At 44.2% G+C, this 24,745-nt stretch overlaps 1 protein-coding gene across 1 annotated transcript; it reads right to left on the reverse strand.

The window, feature by feature from the left end:
- Positions 1 to 1,147: 1,147 nt before the first annotated feature.
- On the reverse strand, positions 1,148 to 21,740 carry CPA2 (carboxypeptidase A2). Its single transcript, XM_025471652.2, has 11 exons — positions 21,582 to 21,740; positions 19,416 to 19,497; positions 18,613 to 18,747; positions 17,707 to 17,802; positions 15,914 to 16,015; positions 13,767 to 13,865; positions 12,357 to 12,467; positions 11,129 to 11,219; positions 9,356 to 9,555; positions 6,965 to 7,049; positions 1,148 to 1,382 (listed from the first exon to the last, which is right to left on the reverse strand). Exons 1-11 carry the CDS (start codon positions 21,644 to 21,646, stop codon positions 1,195 to 1,197), a joined length of 1,254 nt encoding a protein of 417 aa, XP_025327437.1. The 5' UTR covers positions 21,647 to 21,740; the 3' UTR covers positions 1,148 to 1,194.
- Positions 21,741 to 24,745: the final 3,005 nt, after the last annotated feature.

Raw genomic sequence — 24,745 nt, forward strand, 5'->3', positions numbered from 1 at the left:
TGACAGGACCCAAGGACAAGGCCCTAGTCAAAAACAGGACTCAAAGAAGCCTAAGTAAGTTTGGGTTCTTCATCAGGAACTATGGAGCTGGGGGCTTTATCAGGACTCTTTCATCCTTCCAGCACTGAAACTGAACTCCTACACCCACCCTGGTCCAAGTCAAAGGCTGGGTTCTGAGATAGATTTCAGCTTTGAAATTAGTAACTAGAGAAGGTAAGAGCTGAATCTGCAAGAAATGTGAAGTAAAGAATTAAGTACTCAGAATTATCTAGGGAAGCTGAAATTCACTTCCCACCTTCTCCTCCTAAAGAAAACCATCAACACGAAGAAACTCTCACACCTTAATGGAAGTGAATGCCTAAAAAGAAATTATATAGAATGTGAGACCCAGGTTTGATGGGGCAGCCAGGAGGAAATGAGTGTCATTGGTTTGGGTCTCCACTTGTTTTTATAATGCAGCATACTAGAAATGGGAAAGAAAGCCAAAAGCAACAATGGGACCAGAGGATATAGCACCTAGGACACTGTATGGTACCATGTAGTTGCTTAATTAGTATTTATTAAGTAAATAAACTTGAAAGTCCCTTCCTAACTCCAAAATGCTACTCTATTAAGGTGAAGGGGCTGACCCACACCACAACACAGATGTATCTGGAGGACATTATGCTAAATAAAATAAGCCAGTCACAAAATGACAAATACCGTATGATTCCATTTATAATGAGATACCTGAAATAGGCAAATTCATACAGAAGGAAAGAATAAAGGTCACCAGGGACTGAGGAGAGGGAGAATGGCCATTTACTGCTTAATGGGTACAGAGTTTCAGTTTGGGATAATGAAAAACTTCTGGAGATAGATGGTAATGATGGCACAACCTTGTGAATGTACTTACTGCCACTGAATTACACACTTAAAATGGTGAAAATGGTCAATTTTACGATGTGTATATTTTACCACAATTTAAAAAAAATTTTTAAACAATGTTGGGAGCTCTTGGCTTAGGATGAGGTTTTTTTTCATTTGTTTGTTTGTCTTTAAAGATGGAGAGGTACAGTTCAGTGGCTTGCTATGTTTTAGGACAACATAAAGCAAAGAAATAGTGCTCCTAGATCAGGATGAGAAAAAGGAATAATCACAACCCAACTTTGCTTCAAACCAAAGAGCTTTTAATGGTCTTTATTCCCCAGAGCCCTAATAGGGGTGGTCCCGCACATGCTCCATGATTGTCTTCAAGCCAAGCCAGGTCTCTTCAGCTGTGGGCAAGATCTGATTGGCCGGCAGAAGGAAGCCATATCGACCCGTGTCCCTCAGTTCAAAGGCAAATGAGTATTTGATGCCATAGTCATATGACCAGTCAATGCTTCCTCCGCTGGCTTGGTCTGAAGGGCAAATGAGAATAAAGTCTGGTTATGCTATTCCCCCTAGCCTCTCCAGCTTTATAACCTATTAGGCTTCACCCTCACCAGAGATAAATCAGGCCCCTCTGCATCTCTGCATGGACTTTGAGAGCAGGGATAGCTTCGTAGAGGGTCATGCTTATGACAAAATACAAGGTTAATTTGAAAAGCAAAAGGTATTATTCAAATGGACACTATACTTAGCCTTCCTTTGGTGTTTTTAGGAGCTTCTGGCTTCACTCACCCATTTGGAATCCTGCCTGCTCTCCTGATTGGCACCTTCAACACCTTAAGGAGGCCTCACCACTTCCTTCTTTAGAGGAGTGCTAGAGGTAGACATTGTTTTCTCTCGTGGGAGAGGAGGGATTACAAATAGAGTAAGAGACTTGGCCCTTGCCCTCAGGGAACTTTCAGCATAAGGGTGGAGTAGGTTTTATTCTGATATCAAATAATATACCCAGCACTTATACATGATGGGTTACACCAATAAAGTAATATGCACCTGTGTAATATGTGGCCGCTGACGTGACAGATGATAAAGGAAGGTGGCATCAGCCTACAAAAACTTAGGGCAATCATGATTCAGAAGAGCTGAGCAATGGATGGGTTCTGAGGCCCCTCCCACGGAAGGCAGGTAGAGGTCAAGTGGAAGAGATGGGGCAGAAATGAAGGAAGTCACCTAGCCCCTAAGAATGGTGCCAGACAGAAGGGGAGACCAGGGTGTTGTACCAGGAAGAAGTAGGATTAATGGTTAATATTGTAAATTAATGCAATAAATGCCTGTGATTTGTGTCTTTGCCTTCACCCAAATGATTACTGACTTGAACTGAATCTTCCTGGGTACCAAAATTACTAACTTACACTACCTGCCCACAGCCTACCCGACTAAGAGGTCCATGGTAGACAGAACCCTGGCCTCAGATTGAATCCTGATTCTGCAACTCATTAACTGGGTGACCTAAGGCACTTACCTCTCTGAATCCCAAAGGCTTCATCTATCAATAAGAGATAATACTACAGTACTTATTTCACAGTGAGAATTAAATGGGAGAATATTATATGTATGATTCCAACACTTGTTGAGTACTTGCTAAATGTATTAAGTACTATGCTAAATTGGTTGATTTAATCCCCACATGGGTCCTAAGGTAGATACCAGTATTATTCCCATTTTATAGATAAGGAAACTGAGACTCTGAAAAATTAAGTGAAGGAACTGGGATAAAGTATGTAGGATAAGCATTCAATAAATTTCAGCTGTGATTGTAACCACCATTATTGATAAACCACTAGGATCCAATCAAAAAAGTTGGACCACATGAAGGATAAGAGGTACCTGGAGAGTAATCCTAACAAGCAACATTTATAAAGTGCCTTATAATTAGTGAACACTTTTATTCTACATCCTATGTTTTGAGCCTCCCAACAACCCATTTCACAGATTAAAAAAACAAAAACAAGGGAGGACAGGTGACCTACCCAATATTACTTGGCTCCAAAGTGGCAGAACTGTAACTCAAAACCAGGCCTCTATCCCCAAGGTCTGGGTTTTTGCAGCCTTTACCTCTCAGAGAAAGAACTCAAGTAACAACTTCTCCTGGACCAAACACCTATCATAGTGCAGCAACTCAGAGCCCTTTCCAGGTGAGAAGCTACCCAGGAAATGTCTCACCCACTACAGGAGCCCAGCCACCTCTTGGGTGGAGTGAAACAGGTGTTCAGCCCAGAGCTACATGCCAATCTAGGGCAGGTGGCAAAAAGGACTTAATTGGGACTTGTTCTTAGAAGCAGTACTTGTCCAAGCTGCCATTAGGCCAGAATCAAGGATAACAGAGTCAGCTCTGGGCAAGATGCAGCCAGAATTTGCTTGATCATTAATGGTCAGGCTCTGAAAGATCAGACAGCAAACCCTGTATCTGTCTGATATTTGCCTATAAGAAATATCTATAGGGGATCCCTAGGTGGCTCAGCAGTTTGGCACCTGCCTTTGGCCCAGGGCATGATCCTGGAGTCCTGGGATCGAGTCCCACATGGGGCTCCCTGCATGGAGCCTGCTTCTCCCTCTGCCTGTGTCTCTGCCTCTCTCTCTCTCTCTCTGTCTCTCATGAATAAATAAATAAAATCTTAAAAAAAAAAAAAGAAATATCGATAACCTTACCAAGAAAAGCACACTAAAGCTCAGCCTCCCAAGGTCTCACTTGCACATGCCTAAGATAAGAAAGGTGGAAAACCAGATTCCTTGTAACAAAATGGCCAAGACCCCATGTGGAGAACAGAGAATGCCCTTCTGCTGACATTCTGAACTCCAGCCTCCACTCGAGGCTGCCCAATAGAGAAAACATGCATTCCTCTGCTTTCAGTGGCCATGATGGCCTCCTTCCCAGCACCACCAGTCAGAGGGCCCTCTTCCCTGGAGGTTCCTCTGCCAAAAGGGAGGACAATCTCACATGGAACATGGTTTAAAAGGTCGGGGCAACTGTAAGCAGATCAGCTTTCCAGAGAATATTCTAAAAAATATGTAACAAGAACTCTAAATCTGTTCATTCCATTTGACTTGGTAATCTTGCCTTGGGAATATACACCAAAGATGTCATCTAGAAGAAAAAGAAGTCTGTACCAACATGTCTGCACCAACATGGAGCAGCACCATTTAGCAAATAACACAAAGGATAGAGCAATAACCAGGATAGAGCTATCTACTGAAATAACAAACACCTAGAGTGGAAATGCATAGAACTGTACAAGAAATAACATTAACTGAAAAGGGCTGGACACAAAATAGAACATACACATTGATAACAACTAGATAAATAAATTTGTGTTCATCAACAAAATTATGAGACTGAAACATAAAATATGAAGGTTATTAGAATTCTTTTTTCCATCAAGTATTTTAAATGTAACATAATAGCAGAAAAAGAAAAGAAAAGAAAAACTATAATCTGGAAAACACCCAAACTTTCATGATCAGTAGTTTAGGAATTTCCATCAGTTGTTATAGATACGGTAAGTGAACTATTGCTCCAAGGTCACCATGATTACCATGACTAATAAGGGCGCCTTCCTTTAGATTCCCACCCTCCTTACAGATGTAGCTGTGCTGGTGCCTCCAGCATCTGCAGACTTGCTCCTCCTTTTCAAGCCTGACTTACCCACCTCTGCTTGACTCTTTCTTGTTCCTCCTCTCCCCAACTCTGCAAAGGCACTGCCTCGCTCATTTCTTCTCTCTCCTGCATCTTCCACCTCTCCCTCGCTGTTGGTCTTTTTCCCACAGCCAATAAATAAGTCTCTCATCTCAAACATCTAAAACTCTCCTTTCCTCTCTCCTCCCCTTCTCATCTAGGTTCCCCCAAAGAGCAGTCTAGTCACCAAACTTCCTCTCTCCCTTATCCCATGTGGTCCTCCAATAATTCTTCACCATGTTTATGAAACTGCTCTGGTTAAGGTCACCAATAAGCAAAATTCAGTGGTAAATGTTCTGTCCTTGTCACAGCTGACCTTTTTGTAGCCTCTCATCATTGTTAACCACAGCCTCCTTTCCAACAACTGGTTTCTTGGGCCCTTCTTCCAACCCTTGGTTTCTTGGGCCCTCTGCCCAGCCCCACTGTGTGGCCCTCCCTCACTAACCCCTTCTGCTGTCTGACATTTTGCTCCCCTCCTCCATCCAAGACTCCTCCCAATCCAAGTGATGTCCTTGCTCTCCTGTTTCCAACCATCCTGTCAACTACTTTGAAGATTCTCTCTCTCCAAGAAATCCCAGGGCCATGCGGCCCAAAGCCTATGAGACATCCCCACTTGAAAACACTACCGTTATCTCAACCTCAACTTGCCCAGAGCTGAACGCACTCTCTCTCCAATGTCACCCCTCCTTCAACTTCTGGGGGGTCTCCCTCTGTCAACGGCCCTGTTTAATGACCTTCAGTGAGAAACTCTCTACATCTAATGAGTGACAAAAGCCTTCTGGTTTTCCCTGATTAATGTCTCCCTAGATCCTCAGTGGCACTGCTCTAGCACAGATGACCATTTCCTCCTGTGAACAAGTCCTACTTTTCCTGTAGGACTTTCGTACTCCAACCCATCACACTCCAGCCTCCACACTGCTGCTAGTGTGTTTCATCTAAAACAGAATGCCTCGGGCAGCCTGGGTGGAGCAGTGGTTTGGCACTGCCTTCAGCCCAGGGCGTGATCCTGGAGACCCAGGATCGAGTCCCACGTTGGGCTCCAATGCATGGGGCCTGCTTCTCCCTCTGCCTGTGTCTCTGCCTCTCCCTCTCTCTCTCTCTCAAAAATAAATAAATAAAATCTTTAAAAAAATAAAAATAAAAATAAAACAGAATGCCTCAACATACTCACTGCCTGCTGAAAACTCCAATGGCTTCCAGTATCCTTAGAGTTAAATTTTTAACACCTTAACATGGCATCCAAAAACCTGAATGCCACTCCCCTTGTTCCCACTTTCTTTCAATGGTCCCAAACCCCCTTGTGGTTCGCAGAGCCCATCATGCAGTTTCTTACTTCTGTGCCTTTGCCCACACTGGTAAAGAGCCAGAATGACCCATTCTTTTCCCTTCCAGTTACTATTTGGCAAGCAACCATCAAAATTCTGCCCTCTTCTGTATGTAGCTTTTCCTGATTCTGCCACTGTGAAATCCTTCTAACTTTCTAACACTTTTGTACCATGTATAGCCCACAACTGCACACAGCATACTGATGTTCATTTGTCTTCCTGTTCATCTCCCACATTAAGCAGTGAGTTTTCTGTAACTTATCTATGTCTGTAGTACTTGGCATAATGATTAGCACATAGTAGAGGCTTAATAAAAGTGTGCTGAATAGAGTGAGTGCCTATAGGAGGCATTTGTTTCCAAAGGGTCCATGGGCGTGGAAGCACTAGGAGATTCCTGAGCACTTAATTGGGGTGTCTTGAGTTTCTGGGTTTGTCCATAAGGAAGTGGGGAGATTCCTTTGGGGTACTCACAATCTGAATGGGTGCATTACAATTTCCCACAGCACTCAGTTGTTTCTTGTTTCTATCCCTCCACTGTTGGAGAGGGGAGCCTCAGAAAGTCTGAGAACAGGCTCCCTAGCTTTATTCCTGACATTGGCGGTATTCCTGACTTGTTCTCCCCTGTGTCTCCCCACATTCTATGTGCACGAATGGCTGCAACAAAGTCTATCCCCTGAAATATCTGGGTCCTTTTAAAGAGTCACCCCCACATCCAGTCCATGGCATTAACTCAGGGTGTAAACCCCTCTTAGACAAGAAAGGAATAATTAATAAAAGTAATGACTTAGGACTGAGTCTTGACAAAAGCTTATTTTTAGGCAAAGAGATTCCACATAACAACAGTGAGCTGTAGGGATCAGGACACACAGAGAGGCACACACATAGCTCAAATATTTAGGAAGCTCTCTGTTCCAGACATCACGCAGTACCTCATGGAGGGCAACTGGGCCATGCATAAAGACCTATCCATTGCACATCAGGGCACTAAAAGGCTCTGGCCCCAAATCACATGGTGCCCATTTAGTGGGTCATTTGTAAATACACACTAGATACTTACAGATGACTGAGCAGATAGGTCCCACTTTGTACTTGGTACCATGCAGGCTGGCCAGAGATTGGGCAGCTTTTTGGGCCACTTCATTCTAGAGTAAGAGAACCAAGGAAAGGTAGATGGATGACATTTGCTTCTCAAAGAATGGACTCTCAAGAGCAGAACATAGAATGGGACTGTCTGATTAACTGGGCCTCTCTGGTTAACTGAGACATAAGCATAATGCTCTTTCGTTTCAGTCATTTTCACCACGAAGCAAGCTTTAGTTCATTAGTTCACTTCTGTTGGCTTTGAAAATACAACATGAAGACCTCTATTGTTTATTCGGTCATCCAGGTGTTTGCAATAACATACACTGAGGTCATTATTTTGCCACCAGCTCTCCTGGTTCAGGGGTAGGATGGCAGTAGGGGCTAAAGAGAATACATACTGACCCCAGGATGTACCCGGGAAGTTGATTTTTTTTTTTTTTTCAAATAGATCCCTACATTGGCTTACCTCCCTATGATTGTCTCTTTTTCCAAGAAGTAGAGCTCAGCAAAATATTTTCCATTATTTGAGGGTTCCAATTTTGACTGATTGAGGCTTTACTGTCCTTGCTAGGGATAAATGTAAGGTCTTGAACTTGGGTCCAGGAAAACAACTGTACAATTACCAGATGGGGGAAACCTGGCTCGGCAGAATCCTCAGAGACCCTGGGGGTTTCAGTTGTCAATGAGCCCAACATGAGTCAACGGCATGGTGCTACTGCCAAAAAACTAATGTGACCCTCAACTGTTTAAGCAGAAGTGCACGGTCTGGATGAGGGTCGTGATGGTCATGCTCTGCTCTGTGCTGGTTAACCCACAACACAAGTTTCACGTTCACTTCTGGGAGCTGCCTTTGCAGAACACAGACAAACCAAAGCATGTTCGGAAAACAGCGACCAGAATGGTGAGGGAACTTGGGACTACGTTAGGAGTGCTTGAAGGCACTGCCAAGTATGCAGTAGGGATACAGAAAAACCCAGGAGAAGCAGGTTACTGGTCTTCAAGTGATTAATGCATTAGCTTCTTTACAAAGGAAAATAAACTTGCTCTGTGGAGCAAGAAGAGAAACCAGGGCTGGCAGGTAAAAAAGGTAAGGAGAAGGCTTTGGCTCTTTATAGGGAAGACCTCAAACAATCAAATCAGCCCCAATGGAAGAGAATCCCCTGGAAGGTGGGAAACTGTCCACAAACACAGGCTAGATGACAATGTGGCAGAGATGGAAGCATCTGGTTTAGATAACTGAAGGTCATCTAGGTCTACTCAAAGTACCTTTTAGTTTCTTTTCAATCCTAAGGTTTTTTTCCCCCTGATTTGACCTTGGGTGGTAATACCATCAAAACCCTGAAAGCTGCCCTACAAGGCTAACATGCAACAGATGAGATGAAAGATACACCTGAATGGGAATAATTTATTCCATTTATGCCAGGAGCTGCTGACAATAACATGTTTGAGAATAAATTGACCAAAAGGTCCCATCTCAGGATTTATCTCTAACACATGGGTCTCAAAAACCAAGCCTAAAAGCCAAATTGGGAATATCTGCACATTCTCTTCAGCTGGGGATAGCTCTGGTTCAACCGTAAGAAGCCCTCTGAGATGTTGCCATCTGCCTTAAGGCTGTCACCAGTTTGCTCATTCCCAAAACAGGAAAGATGATGGAAGGCAGCAAGTTAGGGAAGGGAGTGTTTGATGCCCAACATCACACACCTGTGCAGCATTATGACAGGTCACAGAGCAGAAAGCATGAGGAAGGTATGGGGCAAAGAACTGGGAGACAGTATTATTTAGCATCCAGCATCTGTGGGCATCTGACTACAGATCTAAGACCCCTGGGTCCATGGGCAGCTTGGGTAGCTCAGCAGTTTAGCGCCACCTTCGGTCCAGGGGGTGATCCTGGAGACCCGGGATGGAGTCCTGCATTGGGCTCCCTGCATGGAGCCTGCTTCTCTCTCTGCCTGTGTCTTTGCCTCTCTCTCTCTCTCTCTGTCTCTCATGAATAAATAAATAAAATCTTAAAAAAAACAAGACACCCCCACCCTCCCGGGTCCAAATTCAAGTAGTTATTTCCTAAGCAACAGAAAGCACATCCTGGGAATTTTTTAGTCAAATTTAGGCGCCTGCTCATCTAGATTAAGGCAACAGTAATTTCATGAATTCTATTTCCCAAGGAAACTTCACTTGGGAAAGTCCATAACCAGTCTTTCAAGCCCCTGCTTGTATCACAGTCTTCTCAATGGTTGGACCTATTCATCTTTGTAACTTGTCACTAGTACACCATAATCTCAGTACCTGATTTCCCCACTGAAACTTACTTGTCCAACACAACGGATCTTTGTGGCTGAGCTAAAATGGCATTTCAGAAACTTACCAGTTCATCGAAATTATCTGACTTGGTACATGTATACCCATAGGGGAACATGAGCAGCTGGGAATAGCTGTGGAGGGTAATGAAGGCCTTGATTTTCCCGTGACTCTTGATGAAGTCCACTATGGATTTCACTTCAACTTCAGAGTTGGCATGGGGTCCATGGTAGGAATCAGAGCAAGGATTGTTGCTGGCTCCTGGCCCTGATGGGATGCAAAAGAAGTCCAGTAGGAACAGTGACCTTTAAGGAGATGCTGTATGGATACATTTACTGTGCATCACTAAAGTTCCTCCTCTGAAAATCAGCAAGACTGTCCCTGCATTAGATTGAGTTGCTATCTAAGGGCACAGGAGGCCACACTGAAGTGATTCTGGACACATCTCTCTTCTTTAGAAATATGGTTCTTCTATATGGCAGAAAGCTATCAAATTAGATCATCTCCTCTCTGTGGGAGTTGTTGGAAGAAAAGCTAGATTTAACATTATAGATGGAATTCCTGCACTGGGTGGGAGTTGAGCAAGCTCTCTTTCTGGGATTTCTTCCAATTCTTAGTGTCCCAGAGTAGAAGATTCTATGCATCTGTACTTCTAAATCACAAAGCCATAAATGCAAGGAACCTCTGACACCCTTTGTGCAGTGAGGAAATCACAAGTGCACTTGACAACAAGGCCACCTTTGGCCCTGATTTTCTCAGCAACTGGAATTATTCGTGACCACCAAAGTGGTCCACTGTGGCCTGGCCAGGGCTCTGAAAGCTAGAGAAACTTCTAGGGAACTGGTAGGGGCTGGGACTCCCCAGGGTCTCTAAATGATATAGACAAAGTATGAATACAACCTGTCACTTTATTTCAAGATCATTTAATAAGAATAATAACACTTCAAGAAAAAAATATCTGACATTGAATCCCTGGGTATTGTTCAGTATTTTGAATCTGATGCTTTGATTTTTTTTTTCCTATGCTAAAAAAACTATTATAAAAGTGATGAATGAACTTGCCACTCATCCATATCCTGTCACAATTCCCGAGTGGGTCTTTTCTTGGTTCAATAACTCTCATTAATTCGTCTTACAAATATTTAGTGATTGCCTTCTATGTTCCAGACACTGTACTAGATACTAGGGATAGTACACTGAAAAAGACAGTTTCTAACCTCACTGTTACCAGACCTGATGAGGAACAAACAAACAAATATCAATTCTGTGATTAGAGAAACACAGGAGTTTTAACAGGTCCCTAAAAGCATAAAGAAGCCCCCAAACCAGGCTGCCACTGAACCCCCCCCCAAAATTAGGGGCACAAGTCAACAAAACCAGAGCAGCAAGCCAATATTTTCTCTTTGAATCTGTTTTGAAAATCAATTCCTTAATCCTATTTGTACTTCTTTTTAGTTTTCTTTCTCGAAACATCCAGAGATGATGTAATGTTTCTCATCTGAATAGATCCTAACCCCCTCTAGTGGTTGGTTCAGGCCTTCCTAAGGCCTCCCTCCATTGCGCCAAGACTTTGCTCTGGAAACTCAGAAGTGAAGCCGAGCTGGGCTACAGCTTGTGGGAAAACTAAGATGTGAGACAAAATATATTAAATGCTGCTCAGAGATCTGTGACAGAGCTGCGTGCCTGTGAAGGGAATTTACTTAAGTGTTTTTCAAATAGGTTTTTAAATGGCTTCAATCCTGAATGGGCTTAGCAGGCTGACAGCACTGCAGAGCCCTGCAAAGCAGCTAGCTGGCCAGACAACTTCAGGCGGTCCCTGGGGGCAAGTCCCTGCGCTCACCTCCAAAACCTGCGTCCCAATTCCGGTTAGGGTCAACACCGACACAGAAGCTTCCTGATACCTTGGACCGGGTCTTCCGCCACATACGATTCTTTAAAATCCAACAGAAAGAGAAGACAGACAAAAGAGAAAGACAGTCACTGGGCCTGATGAGAAAGTCCCTTTAGAATTCTGCTCATTTCCCTTGCTCCCTCCAGGGAAGGCCCCTTTGGAATTACACTAATCTCTCTTGCCGGCAGAGGTGTCAAATAGTCCTCCTACAGGGTTCTGAAAGGAGCTTCTTGGTCATCTCACCGAAATGAGAAGTAAATAATCCCCCATCTCCTCAGATCAATACCTGCCAAACCGTCTTCTATAGGACGCCAGTTCTATTAAACTTTAACAATAAAAAAATAAAAATAAAAACAACAACAACAAAGTGGGGAGAGAACAAGAGTTCTGTAATAGAATATTTCAGGAAGATATAGAGCTAAGTTGGCTAATGTACCTCAGCACTTCTAAGGGTTTTTTTTTTTATTTATTCTTTTGCGTTCTTTAATGCCGCTCCAGGATGGGGGTACAGTGGGCGGAACTTCCCAAACTTGACCGTGGAGCCTCTATTCACAGGATATCTCATGAGATGAGTACAAGTTCTTTCTGAACACACGTTGAAAAACACTATCGTCATCAGTTCTCTCCAAAAATAAACCTGAAGCTCTGATTCACTTTGAATATACGTGGGGTCACAGTTACCACTATGGTGTTCCGTAATGAGATTTTAAAGGGGGAAAAATACTACGTAATTTCTTTTAGTGATATTACAGAGGATTTCTTTTCCAGATTGTAAGTAAAACGCTAAATACGTTGTACTGCCTACCCAAATCCTACTGCAATCTAATTGTCAGCAGGTAATATCCGCCTCCTCTTTTCCATCAATCCCACCACAGGAAAAAAAAAAAATGCAGAGAGAACTGGAACAAATCTCCTAGGTGACTCACGGTGAACACTGAGCTCTAATAGCCCGGCCTCACAGCTGAAATGGGTTCTGACTGAGGCAGTATGTAAAGACATCGTGTGTTGGAATAAGAGGTGATTATTCCACTCCACTCTATGCCTCAGTTCAGGGCTACTACTGAGAAATTATGCATCCCACTTATGGTAAATCCAGAACAGAAAGGTTACTTTTGTTTTTTAAGTTCCTACACATCTCCATAAATTCTTGTTGAAGAAGAAAAAGGTCCAGGCTTACTTTGGTTTGAGAGAACACATATCCATCAGGATTTGTGACCGGCAGCAGGAAGATATCCATTGTGTCCAAAATGGAAGTGATGGATGGATCATTTCCATAATCAGAGGCAATCTGAGCAGAGACAACATATATGTCAATTTCACACTCCCCTTTCACCAGGGAACACAGGATGGAGTACTAAGGTAATGTGTTTTTTTCAAACATGAACTAGATACCACTACTGGTCAATGAGAGCCTGCCAGGGCTACCTCCCAGTCTCCTGTGATGTTTAATATGCCAGCGTCTATATTTTTATTTCCAGTCAAAATCATTTACTGACATTAAGTAAAACTCAGATATCACTTATCCATTCTCTCTCAAAAGCAGAATTCTTTCTATTCATTCTGGGAAAGCATTTTGCAAAGGTGTATGTGGTTTATACAGATCTATGAACCAAAGACATTTTTTTTCAGTTTTCCTTCATCATCACACAGGCTAGCTTTCCAAAAGTACTCACAACGAACAACAGATTACTTAAATGTGTAGAGACTTTTCTGAAGCTACAGAGAACCGGTTAAATTCCATTTGGGGAATTAAATTTCTACTTGCGATCAATTGCAGTAAAGTTGAAGTTTCTGCTGGATTAAAATTTATTCATTTCCTGTGCTCAGCCATCCTAAGGCATTATTATTCAACTGTTAAATATCCATTTCATAATACCCTAAAGGTAACTGCATTTTAATTGAAGGGAAAAATGTATCAGTCAGTATGCACGTGGTTGCACATGCTTGAATGATCTGATGTGGATTGATTTCCTTTGCTCATGAATTAACATTCTGATTTATAGCGTGTCATTTTTGAATTACTTAAGCAATACCAGTCTAGGTCACACCCAGCCCAGCGTCCTGACTCTAATTCCAATGAACATGTGGAAGAAAGGTATTGCGACACTCTGACTTAAGAATCAGATTTGGAAAATTTTCAGAAAAACCCAGAAACCCTTAACCAATTTCACTTTAGATCTGCAGGGCAAAGGAAAGTCTTCTAGCACCTGTTTATATTCTCCATCTGAGCCCCTTTGGTGATTTTATAGATTTCTAGCACATCGTCCCTCAGCCCGCAAGGCCCCAGGCAGCAAAGCAATTTTTCTCTACTCTGTTCTTATGCTGAAATCTGACTCCTGGGGTCCTTACTTACCACCCTCTCAATCTCTTCTGGCTGTGTCTGTTAACAAAGCACACAGTGGCCGGCAGGCAGGCCCGGGGACAGTGCCAGCATGCTGGCTGCAGCAATACCGCAATCCCAAAAAAGGTTGAATGGGCCTGTTTCCTGCCTACGCAAAGAAAGGCTCTACAAAGACCCTTGCGTGGTTAGGTGGAGCCTAACCCCAGAAAGTCAAAATAATCGAGGAATTTTAGGGGAAAAAATGACCTTATTTGCTGTCCACAGTGCAGTGGCTTGTGTAACCCACTCGCGAGCATGGATCCCGGCATCCAGCCAGATGGCCGGCTTGTCTCCTCCAGTGCTGAACTGTAAAACAATGTGGGAAATGTGAACAGCTCCCACTGCTGTGGGCTCCTGTCCCCCCTCTCTTCCCCTGGGGCCTATCTGTCCCTCTTTCTGTACTTGACGTGATGGAGAGAGAAGGAGGAGGTGTAGAGGTGCAGACAGTGATGCTGTAGATAAACTCTTATTTCGCGTGATTTTTCTGGTCCCCTTGCTTTTAATATGACTTTAAATGCAGGCTAACAAGAGGGCATTGGCTTTTTCTCCTGCGATGTTTATAAAAAGAAACGCGTTGCAGATAATGTAATGACATGAAAAGTATGTTCATCGTTTGTTCTAAATTTTATCAAATGGGTTACAGAATAGTATGATGCCTTTTTCTTTTAAAAGGCTAGCTCATGTATGTATATATATGTATGCACACAGACATAAAAGAGGAAAGAGGGGAACAAAGAGAGAAATAGCAAGATGTACAACAAAATATTAACAGCTATCACCCCATCGAATCGTCATGGAATTAGGAATATGGGGATGTTTTTCCTTTTTCATTTCTCTTTTTTCTGATTTTTACAATAATTGTTTAATTTTTGCAATAAAAATGCTTGTGATAACCTTTTGAGTCCTTCATAAAAACAGGATGCTAGGCTCTGGATGTGCTTTCCAGAGTTTAAATTTTATGATCTAACTGTCTTAGTTTTATTTGGAAGAGTGGCTTTGCCAATTGGATCAGTAAATGGGGAGGAAAAGATTATTTTTGCACCATCAACTTCTATCTCTGTGCTGCATTCTAAACATAGCAGATAAGGTAAATGAGAAATGCAAATCCTTGCTAAAAATTACATTTCATGGGCTTCAAGAGTTTTAGTTATAAGTGTTTCATGTCTTTTCCTTCAAAGAGCTCAATTGTAAAAAGCCGGGAACTTTCAAAAACATGTAACATTCTCACCCCCGAGGTACCCCAGGGAAGAGGAGGCAGGACAATCCAAGGGAGAGGACAATCTAGGATTTCCTGGCCCCAGGGTGGGAGAAACAGAAACAGGGTAGAGGAATTTTTTTTTTTTTTAAATAGGTAGTAAATATTAGCAAATGTAGCACCGTGTCATAAAGTAGGCAAACCACTTCTCTCCAGTCTGCTTTGGGAGAAACACTCTGGAGAAATCCATCTGTCCCAATGAGTCCGTTGGTTCTCAGCCATAACATTTCCAAATTTAGTAGGGAGTTGTGACATTATCTCTTTTTTTTTCTCTTTCACAAACTCTTTCTAGGAAACCTGGTAAATAAATTTCACTCTTTTTTTTCTGGACAAAGTGAAAAAGCTTGCAACTATGAGCACCAAGGCTGTCAGAGGTTACAGGTTGGAGTAAAACCCTAACCTTTTCCAAACTAGCACCTTTTAAAAACAAATGCCTTCTCTTTCTGGGCATTTGCCTATGCAGTTTAGTTGCCCTGTCCTCCCTCCTGCACGCTTGCAGGAACGCTTCTGTTTTTAAATGCAGCTCAGGCAAGTCCTTGGCGCTTTTTTTTTTTTTTTTTTTAAATCTCTTGGTTTACAAAAAGAGAGAAAAGAAAAGAAAAGCAAGGGACCCAAGGTAGAGAACTCCTACCTTGATTAATTACAGATTAGCTGCTCCCCCGCCCCGGCCCGCTCCCCCGGGCCCGCACCACCACCCCCATCCCTCCCTCGCCCCGGGCCCTCGTCCTTTCCTCCCCGCCCCCCGCCCGGGACCCCGTCACCTCCTCCGTCCGCCCCCCTCGCCCCGGGCCGCACCGCCTCCCCCTGCCTCCGTTCCTATTGGCGCGGTCGCCTCTGGTTCCCTACGAGCGAATCTATCAAGATGAGAGCATTAATTCACTCCTGCAGACCTGCGTCAGCTTGCGCAGGAAAGAGAACAAGAAAAAAGCAAGCGGGAGGGGGGGGGTGGGGAGGGGGAGCCTCAAAACCAGCGGGGACCGGTTAGGAGGAGACGGGGAAGGGGGGCGGAAGCGCGGTGAGGCGGAGGCGGGCTGCTGGCCGGCCCGGGAGCGGCGGCCGCTTAGAGACCTCGACGGGAACCCCAGCTGCGCCGGTGTACCTTGAGCACGTTCATGGGCCGCTTTTCAAAAGACTGGCCAATGTTCACTTTGCTCACCAGACCAGGGTACTGAGCAGCGAGGGTGTCCATTTCTTGGGAAATCTGCAATGTGTAAGACCGGAGACACCGGGCGTTGGCCGGTGAACGACGTGATGCCCCCGGTAGTGGCCTCCCCGGCTCCCCCTTCCCATTCCCTCGGGGGACGCACGCGGGACGCGGAGGGCAGCGCGGCGGACGCTGCAGGCTCGGGGACGCGGGAATCGAGGCCGAGACCACGAGTCCCCGGGCCTCCACAGGGGCTGCGGGGGGGACGCCATTTTGTGGCCGCCGAGCCGGCTCGTGCAGGCTTTGTGCCGCCAACAAAATGGCACTTCTCTGCCTTGCCTGTGGCGTCCCTCAGCCCATCTCCGAGGGGCGGCTTCCCCGGCCCCAGGCCGGCTCGCCCTCACTCCCAGAGGGACACAAATGGCAGGGGCGCCTCCTGCTCCGCCCTCCCCCCCCCCAAAAGGTGGTTGTGGAGGCCGGCGCCGCACAGGGCAGCCGGGCTGCTGGAGGGCACGCGGGGCGCCGGCCTCTGAGGCACCTCGGCGGGCGGCCACGCGGCCCGCGCTGCGAGGCTGACGGAGTCGCGGGGCAGGCGGGGCACCCAGGCTGCGGCGCGGCGGGGGCGGCGGGGGCCGTGTCGGGAGGGCGACGGCGCGGGAGCAGCCCCTGCCGCCGCCGCCGCCGCCGCCGGCCTCTGCTGTCTTAACGCCCCTTCCCCCTCACTCTCTGTACCGGCTCATGATCCCTTCGCTGAAACCCTGAGGGGCCATACAGATTTCAAATTTTTAAAAAAATTTCTTTTTTCTTTTTTTTTTTAGAAAGGTCAGAGGAAGCATCTATATTATCGACGTGGCGTCGCTCCATATGCAGGCACATTAATATCTCTGGCAGTGAAACAAATGAGTAGCCAGTCAGCTCAGGTCAGAGTTGGGCCCCAGATGAGTTTAGGTCAGGTCAGCTTTTGCCACCGAATAAATCAGGGGGGAAAATTAGTTTCAGGCTTCTTCGTGTTTGGGATGTCTGGTGTGGGGGATGAGCCCCTACCAGATTCCGCCTCTGGGCTCTGTCCTACTCCCCCACCTCTTCCTGTGGCCCTCCAACCCCCATCTCTTCACGCCCTCCCCTCCATTCCCCCACTCCAAGTCATTTGGTGCAAATGGACCCCTGTGAACCCCAAGAAAAGCTCCGTGTCACAAGAGGCAAGTACAGCCCTGCCCAGATGTCCAGGTGGCAGTGTGTGACCCAGCTGGAGGAAGGGGGCATTCTTCACACCAACAAAACTCAGGAAAGACAACGGAGGCCTCCTGACACTTCACTACCATTCGGACTCCGAGGGTTGGTCAGATTGGGAGACCCCACCCTCTGCTGAAGGTCAGAGGTGTCAGGGTGCCCCTGATTCCATCATCACCGGCAGCCATGAAGCCTAGCTCTCAAATGGCTTTGTGGGCCACACAGGTCAGAAATTGGCAAAGGGGTCTTGAGGGGAGAGGCTCCTCAGCATGAGAGGCTGTTTGTGTGCTCACTTAAGACAGTCTTAGACAATTCCAAATAATGGAATGACTCCTGGGATGGGCAAGTGGGCTTCAGGTCCTGCCTTAAAGCAGTGACACTGATACTGGCTGTGAAATCCTAGAGAAGATTGGAGAAGTTCAGAAATACTTCCCATTAAGTCACCAGATAGAAGTAAAAGCCTTGTCATCAGAGGAGAAAACAGCCCATTTCTCAGAGGTTCATTTTAAAACACTCACCTCTTCCAAAGTATGATAAGCCTCAAAGTTGAAGTTACCATTCCGTTGTCTTCTCCGATTAAGTAACATTTCTTCATTCTCTTTGTCCAACAGAACCTAAGATAAACCAGCCACACTTATGAATAGTCTATAGCAATTCATCATTTGCATCGACAATTGTGAAGGAAATGCTAACACTCAGGTCCCCAAGTCCCAAGCATCCTCTTCCTGTCCTACAGGCTCTGGGGTTATGCCTTTCCCCTATACTGGCAGCATCCTGAAAGCAGATGAGGCACTAACAGGCCTCCTGGCCAGTCAGATGCTACAAATACAGCATGACGAACAGTCCCATGGTTGTGTTATGGCTCCTATCTTTCTGGGACCCAGGGCCTGAGTTAACCCCCAGTTAAAAACTAAATGAGTGGGCAGCCCCAGTGGCTCAGCGGTTTAGCGCCACCTTCGGCTTAAGGTGTGATACTGGGGACCTGGGATTGAGTCCCATGTCAGGCTCCCTGCATGGAGCCTGCTTCTCCCTCTGCCTGTGTGTCTCTGCCTCTCTCTCTCTGTCTGTCATGAATAAATAAATACAATCCTTTAAAAAAAAAAAACAAAAAATTAAATGGGTAACGTTTTACTTAAACTAACACCCTTCTGTTTGCACTTCATATTTCATGCCAGAGATTGTTTTGCCCTTTCCCTGTAGTTTTTTTTTTTTTTTATTACCATATCTCACTTGCATCAAGTGCAAAAGAGAGAGGGACAGTGCCTCCCTACCCTCTCTACAGGGGTAGCCGAGCCTGCAGGAAGGCCCCAGGGGCACCCACAAGTCTTTTCCCCTGGCAGAGGGTACCCAAGGAGAAAAAAGGCTGGACCTTCAGTTCATGTAGACCAGCAAGACTCTGGAAGAATGGTCTGTGGGATAATTACCTGAACATCTTCAATCATGGTGGAATAAGCAATTCCCTGAGACTCCAAGAAAACTTTGACTGCCTGGATGCTGACAAAGGGAACTCGGACATGGGCTGTCTCCCCGGGGATGGTGGGTAGTTTCCAAAAATCAAGCTGGAAGGAGTAAAAGGCCAAGGCAGTAAGTGGGTCATTCCAGGAAAATGGACAGCACAGCATGGATAGGTTTCCAGAAATCAATTTGTATCTATTCTACCTCCAGCCCACAAGACCAGAATCACTCTAGAATCACTCTGATGTTGCAAGAGGGTTTTTAAATATCTAAAGAGGGACATATGTGTTATATTGTTTGTCCCCACTATGGCTAGATAGATATTAAAACTGGCCAAAGGCAAAGATTATTTAAACTATGGCAGTTTTTTTCAACAGTTGACATTCAAGGAATCCATTTCATAACACAATATCAATACTGTAAATTATTTTAGGATGGAAATAATGCATTAAAGCTTTTCAGCAATGTTTCAAACTAACTTTCACGTTAGATCTCTCATTTCACTTTTATGATAAACTCGTGAGATAGAAGAATGGCATATTTATCCTCATCAGACTGAATGGGATAATGAGACTCAAGGAAGGTAGGTCACTTCCCCAGTGTCACAGAGTTGAAACTAGAGCCCAGGTTTTCTGTACCCCAGCTCCATGAGTTAGTGTTCCACACTATGTCAGAGAAGATGAGGTACAGTCCAAAGTAAGAGATCCCAATCATCGTGTCTAATTGTGGAGTAGTGACTTTGGGAAACAGAAGCTCCCTCTAGGATGGATACCTGAAGGTGTTCTTCAGCCTCCAATTCCACCAGATGTTTTATTTGTTCTTCATTCCTTGGTGTGATCTCAAGAACCTGGTCCCTAAGAATATTAACCACAGACATGACCTTAAAAGCAAAACCTGGACATTGTTTCCTGTTGCTTTCTGCCCCTGTTACTCTCTGCGTGTTGGAGGTTAATGTAGCAGTTAATAACCTCTTTGACAAATGAGAAACTAATAAATCGTATACTGACCCACATCCTCAGAACGAGGAGTTGGTAGAATGGCTTTATTTCCCCCAAGGAAATGGTATCTAGATAATAATTAAGAGGTGTACCTACTCCTGGCAGGAAGCTTGCCATTAAAGTTACCTTTCCTTTAGCTAATGATTATTTATAAAATAACACCTGCTGGTCATAAAGCAATAGCTTTTAAAACTTGTCTGTTCCTGCTTTTCAGAAATGAGGTGGTTTGTTGTTTTGGGTTTTTTTTTAAGTGGAATAATTAGTTTGGAGCTTGTAAAAGGAACAGAATTCACATCTGGGTAGACCTAAGATGTTTTGCTGTTGTTAACTGAAATGTATTAGAGTTCCATCTCCAAACCCCGTTCATGTGGCCCAAGCTTGGGCTATACCAAAGACAATTGGGACCCTGAAAAATCATGGTGTGTCTCCACACATCCATAAACACACATAATGAGGAGTAAAGGCTATCAAGGACATGTTGGCAGGAAAGAGAAGTTGCAGAACAAGCAAACACATATCCTTAGAAAAAAAGTTGGGGAGTAGATCTGTATTCGCATAGCCCTTCCTTGGCAGTAGAGGTTTCTTCTCCTCTATCCTTTCTCCAAGTAGGCTGACCTCCTGAGTCACTGCCCTGAGCATTTGTGCAGTGGGGAAAGGATTGGTTCAAAGAGCCATATACAAGGACCAGAACCCAGGTCTTCTGAAACCAAGTGCCATGCAATTTCCAATGAATGCTAGTAAAATATGTAAGTAATAGAGTGTAAGATCTTCAAGGCTCTTCTGCCTTCAAGTATCCACCTGCCAAATGATCTGAAAATTCTTCCATTTGAGTCTCATTCCTTTTAGTTAGTGCAGACACCCAGGAGCCCTCCTTTGTAATGGAAAGGCTTTGAGAAAAATACTGCTTTTGGCGAATATTTCCTGGTGTGTGTTCTAAGGAATAGTAGCCCTTTGAGTTGCTCAGCACATTTAAAAAAAAAAAAAAAAAAAAAAGTGAGGAGGAGTTTGATGATCAAAAAAAATGGGTAAATGCAGCAACCTAGATCCCTTCTTATAGATTTACAATGCATACCAATTTAGTAAAAGTCACTAGAAATCCTATAGTTTGTTAAACACTCCAATTCCCAAATTTATTTGACCACCCACTTCTTTGAGCCAAATTTATTTGACCACTTCCTTAATTCCCTGGAACACTCTTCAAGAAATGCTGCCTAAAGCCTTTCACAGAATCTTGGAACCAAAGTACTTTGGAGCAAAGTACCTACAAAGCCACGAGTGTTGGATTTGGGCTGAAATCTGCAGCCCTGATCCTCCCGCCTCATGAGGTTCCATGGCCTGAGCACTAGATCTGAAGATGGAGAGGTCAAGAACTGATGTGGAGCGTGAAGCCCAGAATGGTCAGGAGGACATGGTAGGAGAGTAACCCATCAGTTACTGAGATGTGCTGAGACATTCAGCCAAACTGCTTTATTTTCACTCACGTCTATCATCCCTACATTCTGATCATCAGGGGAGAGAGAAATAAGGTACATGTGTTCAGATTTCGCTTTGTTTTTTTCCTTTATTTTTTTTTAAATTAATTAATTAATTTATTTATGATAGTCATCAGAGAGAGAGAGAGGCAGAGACACAGGCAGAGGGAGAAGCAGGCTCCATGCACCAGGAGCCCGATGTGGGACTTGATCCCGGGTCTCCAGGATCGCGCCCTGGGCCAAAGGCAGGCGCTAAACCGTTGCGCCACCCAGGGATCCCCTGTTTTTTTCCTTTAGATGTCATTCGTCTCTTTCTTGGGTCACTCGTTTCTGTTATTCCCCCTCTCTAAACCTAAGAGAACTTCTCTGAAAATGCTGAACACTTACACCCATTATTCTGCAACAATCCAGTGAGACTCTGTGATTCAGGTAAAAAAGTTCAAATAGGCACCAGAGAGTATAACTTACCCCACAAATGTTTCTTGACAGTAGATATGCCCCAGAAGGGCACCAAAAACCAGGATCAACTTCATGGTCAAGGGTCTTTCCAGAGTCCAGAATTCAGTGTCACTCCTGAACTTTATTTATAGTGCCCACAGCTGAGGCTGATCTGTGTAGGCCAAGTAAGAACTCGAGTGAATGTCCACATGGTAAAATTCCCACCTGCATGTCAAATTCTCAAGGCTATAGACACCCACCTGTGTGATATCACCAGTCCGTACATTTTCCATTCCTGCAATGAGATAACAAACTTTGATGGAAAGAAAACAAAATTGCTAGAGCATACCAAGGGCAAATCATGTATTTATGATTTAGAACATAAAGTGCCACTAACTCTGACCAATGATAAAAGCCAGATTAATAGACCTGAGGTTAAAGTCCTTTATGAGTCTCAGACCAAAAAAAAAAAAAAAACCCAAACCAAAAAACAAAAAAGGGCACAGCATCTATAGTAATTATGTAAGCATCCTATCTATCACATTCCATTAGTTTGCTCATTTGTTTATTTTTATAATGTTTACTCTGAAACACTACAACCCCCCAGTCCACATCTGCTGAATCTCCCTGTAGAGGTGGCCCATTCCTGTCCTCACTCTATATTAAAACAAAACAGAAGGCCTTTTAATATTCAATTTTGGACTGTTTCTAAAGTGATCCATCTGCATTTGTACCAAATTGATGTCCTTGTTTCTGTGCTTTCTCCCAAAATGAAAATGTCTTTCTGATTACGACAATGAAATTGCTTGTTATAGAAAGTTTGGGTGAAAAGGAAGTATTTTATTTAATCACCAAGAGTTCCTCCACCTGAAGAAAATCATTTGGTGTATACCTTTCATCAATTTCTTTCTATGTTTTAGAGCTTTTTCTTGAAGATTAGACGATATCATATATTCTGATTTTTAAGCAAAGGGTTTCTTTTTTTTTTTAAGATTTTATTTATTTATTCATGAGAGACACAGAGAGAGAGACAGGCAGAGACACAGGCAGAGGGAGAAGCAGGCTCCATGCAGGGAGCCCGACGTGGGACTCGATCCCAGGTCCCCAGGATCACACCTCAAGCCGAAGGTGGCGCTAAACCACTGAGCCACCCGGGGCCACCTGGGCTGCCCCAAGCAAAGGGTTTCTTAAACAAAGGTGATCTTTCCTTGTCTATAAACATAAATCTGCATAATCTGACTTTGTTCTCCATGGCGAAAGAGAAAGATAGAACAACCTAATTTTAGGAATCATACTTTATTGGACTTAATCATTCACACACATTGTGTTCAGCCCAGCAAGAATCAACCACAAACAGACACAAGAAAATTTTCTTCTGTCCTCTGTATGTCAAATTCTTCCTCTGCACACACTTTAAATCCGGGAGTTAAAATTCTCAAGTACCTACTTGAAGGGGAAAGGTATACATATATATATGGTGTTTCTGGTTTAAAAAACTCCTGGATTAACTTGGTTTTTCATTCTCTTGGGTGTCAGGAGAAGACAGAGGCTATAATTCATCCTCATGTGCCCAGCACCTAGCAAGTAACCAGTAGTCATAGGAATTGAAATGAATGTACTTGGAGAATCAGTTAAAAGCTTCTCAGAAAAGATGGGTTCTGAGCAGAGTGAGTCTTAAGACAGGTAGGATTTACTGAGGACAACCTGGTGGTAGGAAAAGATGAGAAAGGTACAGACCTGGGAAATATGTGGCACACAGTTGGGTCCAGGAGGAAACATGCCTCTGGGCATGGCAAGAAAGGTGAAATAGGAGAAGATATGAAAAGGGCTGATGGTGAGGGCCTCACAGTCCAAATGGAGTTTACCCCTGATGAAAGGTAGAAATGGAGAACCTCAGGAGGTTGCTGAGTCGGCACGTGATTGAGGAAGGCACTACTGAAAATGATACATCTAGTAGAGTGGGCTCAAGGCAGGGACACTTTAAGCAGAGAGCCAGGTAAGGAGCTTCCTGGAGAAAGCCAGATTTAAAGTGGTGCATCTGGACTAGGTGGTAGCAGACGGAATGCATGAGATGGGCTCAAAAGTGTTTCCATGGAAGAATCACGAGTCTGTGCTGAGTGGCTGATGCCTGGCTGGGAATGGAAGAAGTTAGGGAAAGGATGCTTTCCAAGGGGTGTTAAAGGAATGGCAAATCACCACCTTCACACAGCCTCCTGCAGCCTCCTCATCCCCATGTCATGCTGGGAAGTTCCACTGTGAGAAGTTGTTGTTGTTTGTTTTTAAGATTTTATTTATGTGCTTGAGAGAGATAAAGAGAGCATGAGCAGTGGGGAGGGGTAGAGGGAGAGAAGAGAAGCAGATTCCCGGCTGAGCAGGGAACCAATGTGAGGCCCATTCTCAGGACTTGGAGATGAAGACCTGAGCCGAAGGCAGATGCTTAACTGACTGAGCCACTCAGGCACCCCTCCACTGTGAGAATTTGTTTTATCGCCCTTACAACACGCCTTCGAACAAAGAGGAATTTTTGCTAAGAAGTACTACCCAATGAATTGCATTCATTAGAGATAAGATACTTCCTGAAAAGGATACTGGAAATGAACCTAGAGCCACAGTGGGCATCCAAGAGAAGCTTGGACCCCACACACAGCCTTGACAGTCTACAGAAGAGAGAGGACTCAAGGATGATGCCTGCAATAAGCAGAATGAACATTCCCTGGAATGGATGAAAATAGTAATTTTTAAAAGAATTTATTTATTTATTTATTTATTTATTTATTTATTTATTTATTCATTTATTCATGAGAAACACACAGAGAGAGAGCAGAGACATAGGCAGAGGGAGAAGCAGACTCCCTCCAGGGAGTCTGATCTGGGACTCAATCCCAGGACCCCGGGGTCACAACCTGAGCCAGAGGCAGATGCTCAACCACTGAGCTACCCAGGTGCCCCAAAAATAGTAATTAAAAAAAAGAAAAAAAAAAACAGAAATCGAAGGAGAAAGCACAGACTTTAGGGACTGTAGGGAAAACTCTAGAAATCACTGTTTATTTCCTTCTATCACTAACAACAGAAACAGATTTTTATCAGAACAGAGCACTGTCCTTTCTACTGTCTCATCATTCTAGAAGCCTGGAGAAAATCCAGGCTAGATAGCCATACTGAGATATACATGACAAACAATAAACTGCCTATAT

Source organism: Canis lupus, chromosome 14 (assembly GCF_003254725.2).
Source record: "Canis lupus dingo isolate Sandy chromosome 14, ASM325472v2, whole genome shotgun sequence".
NCBI lineage: Eukaryota > Metazoa > Chordata > Mammalia > Carnivora > Canidae > Canis > Canis lupus.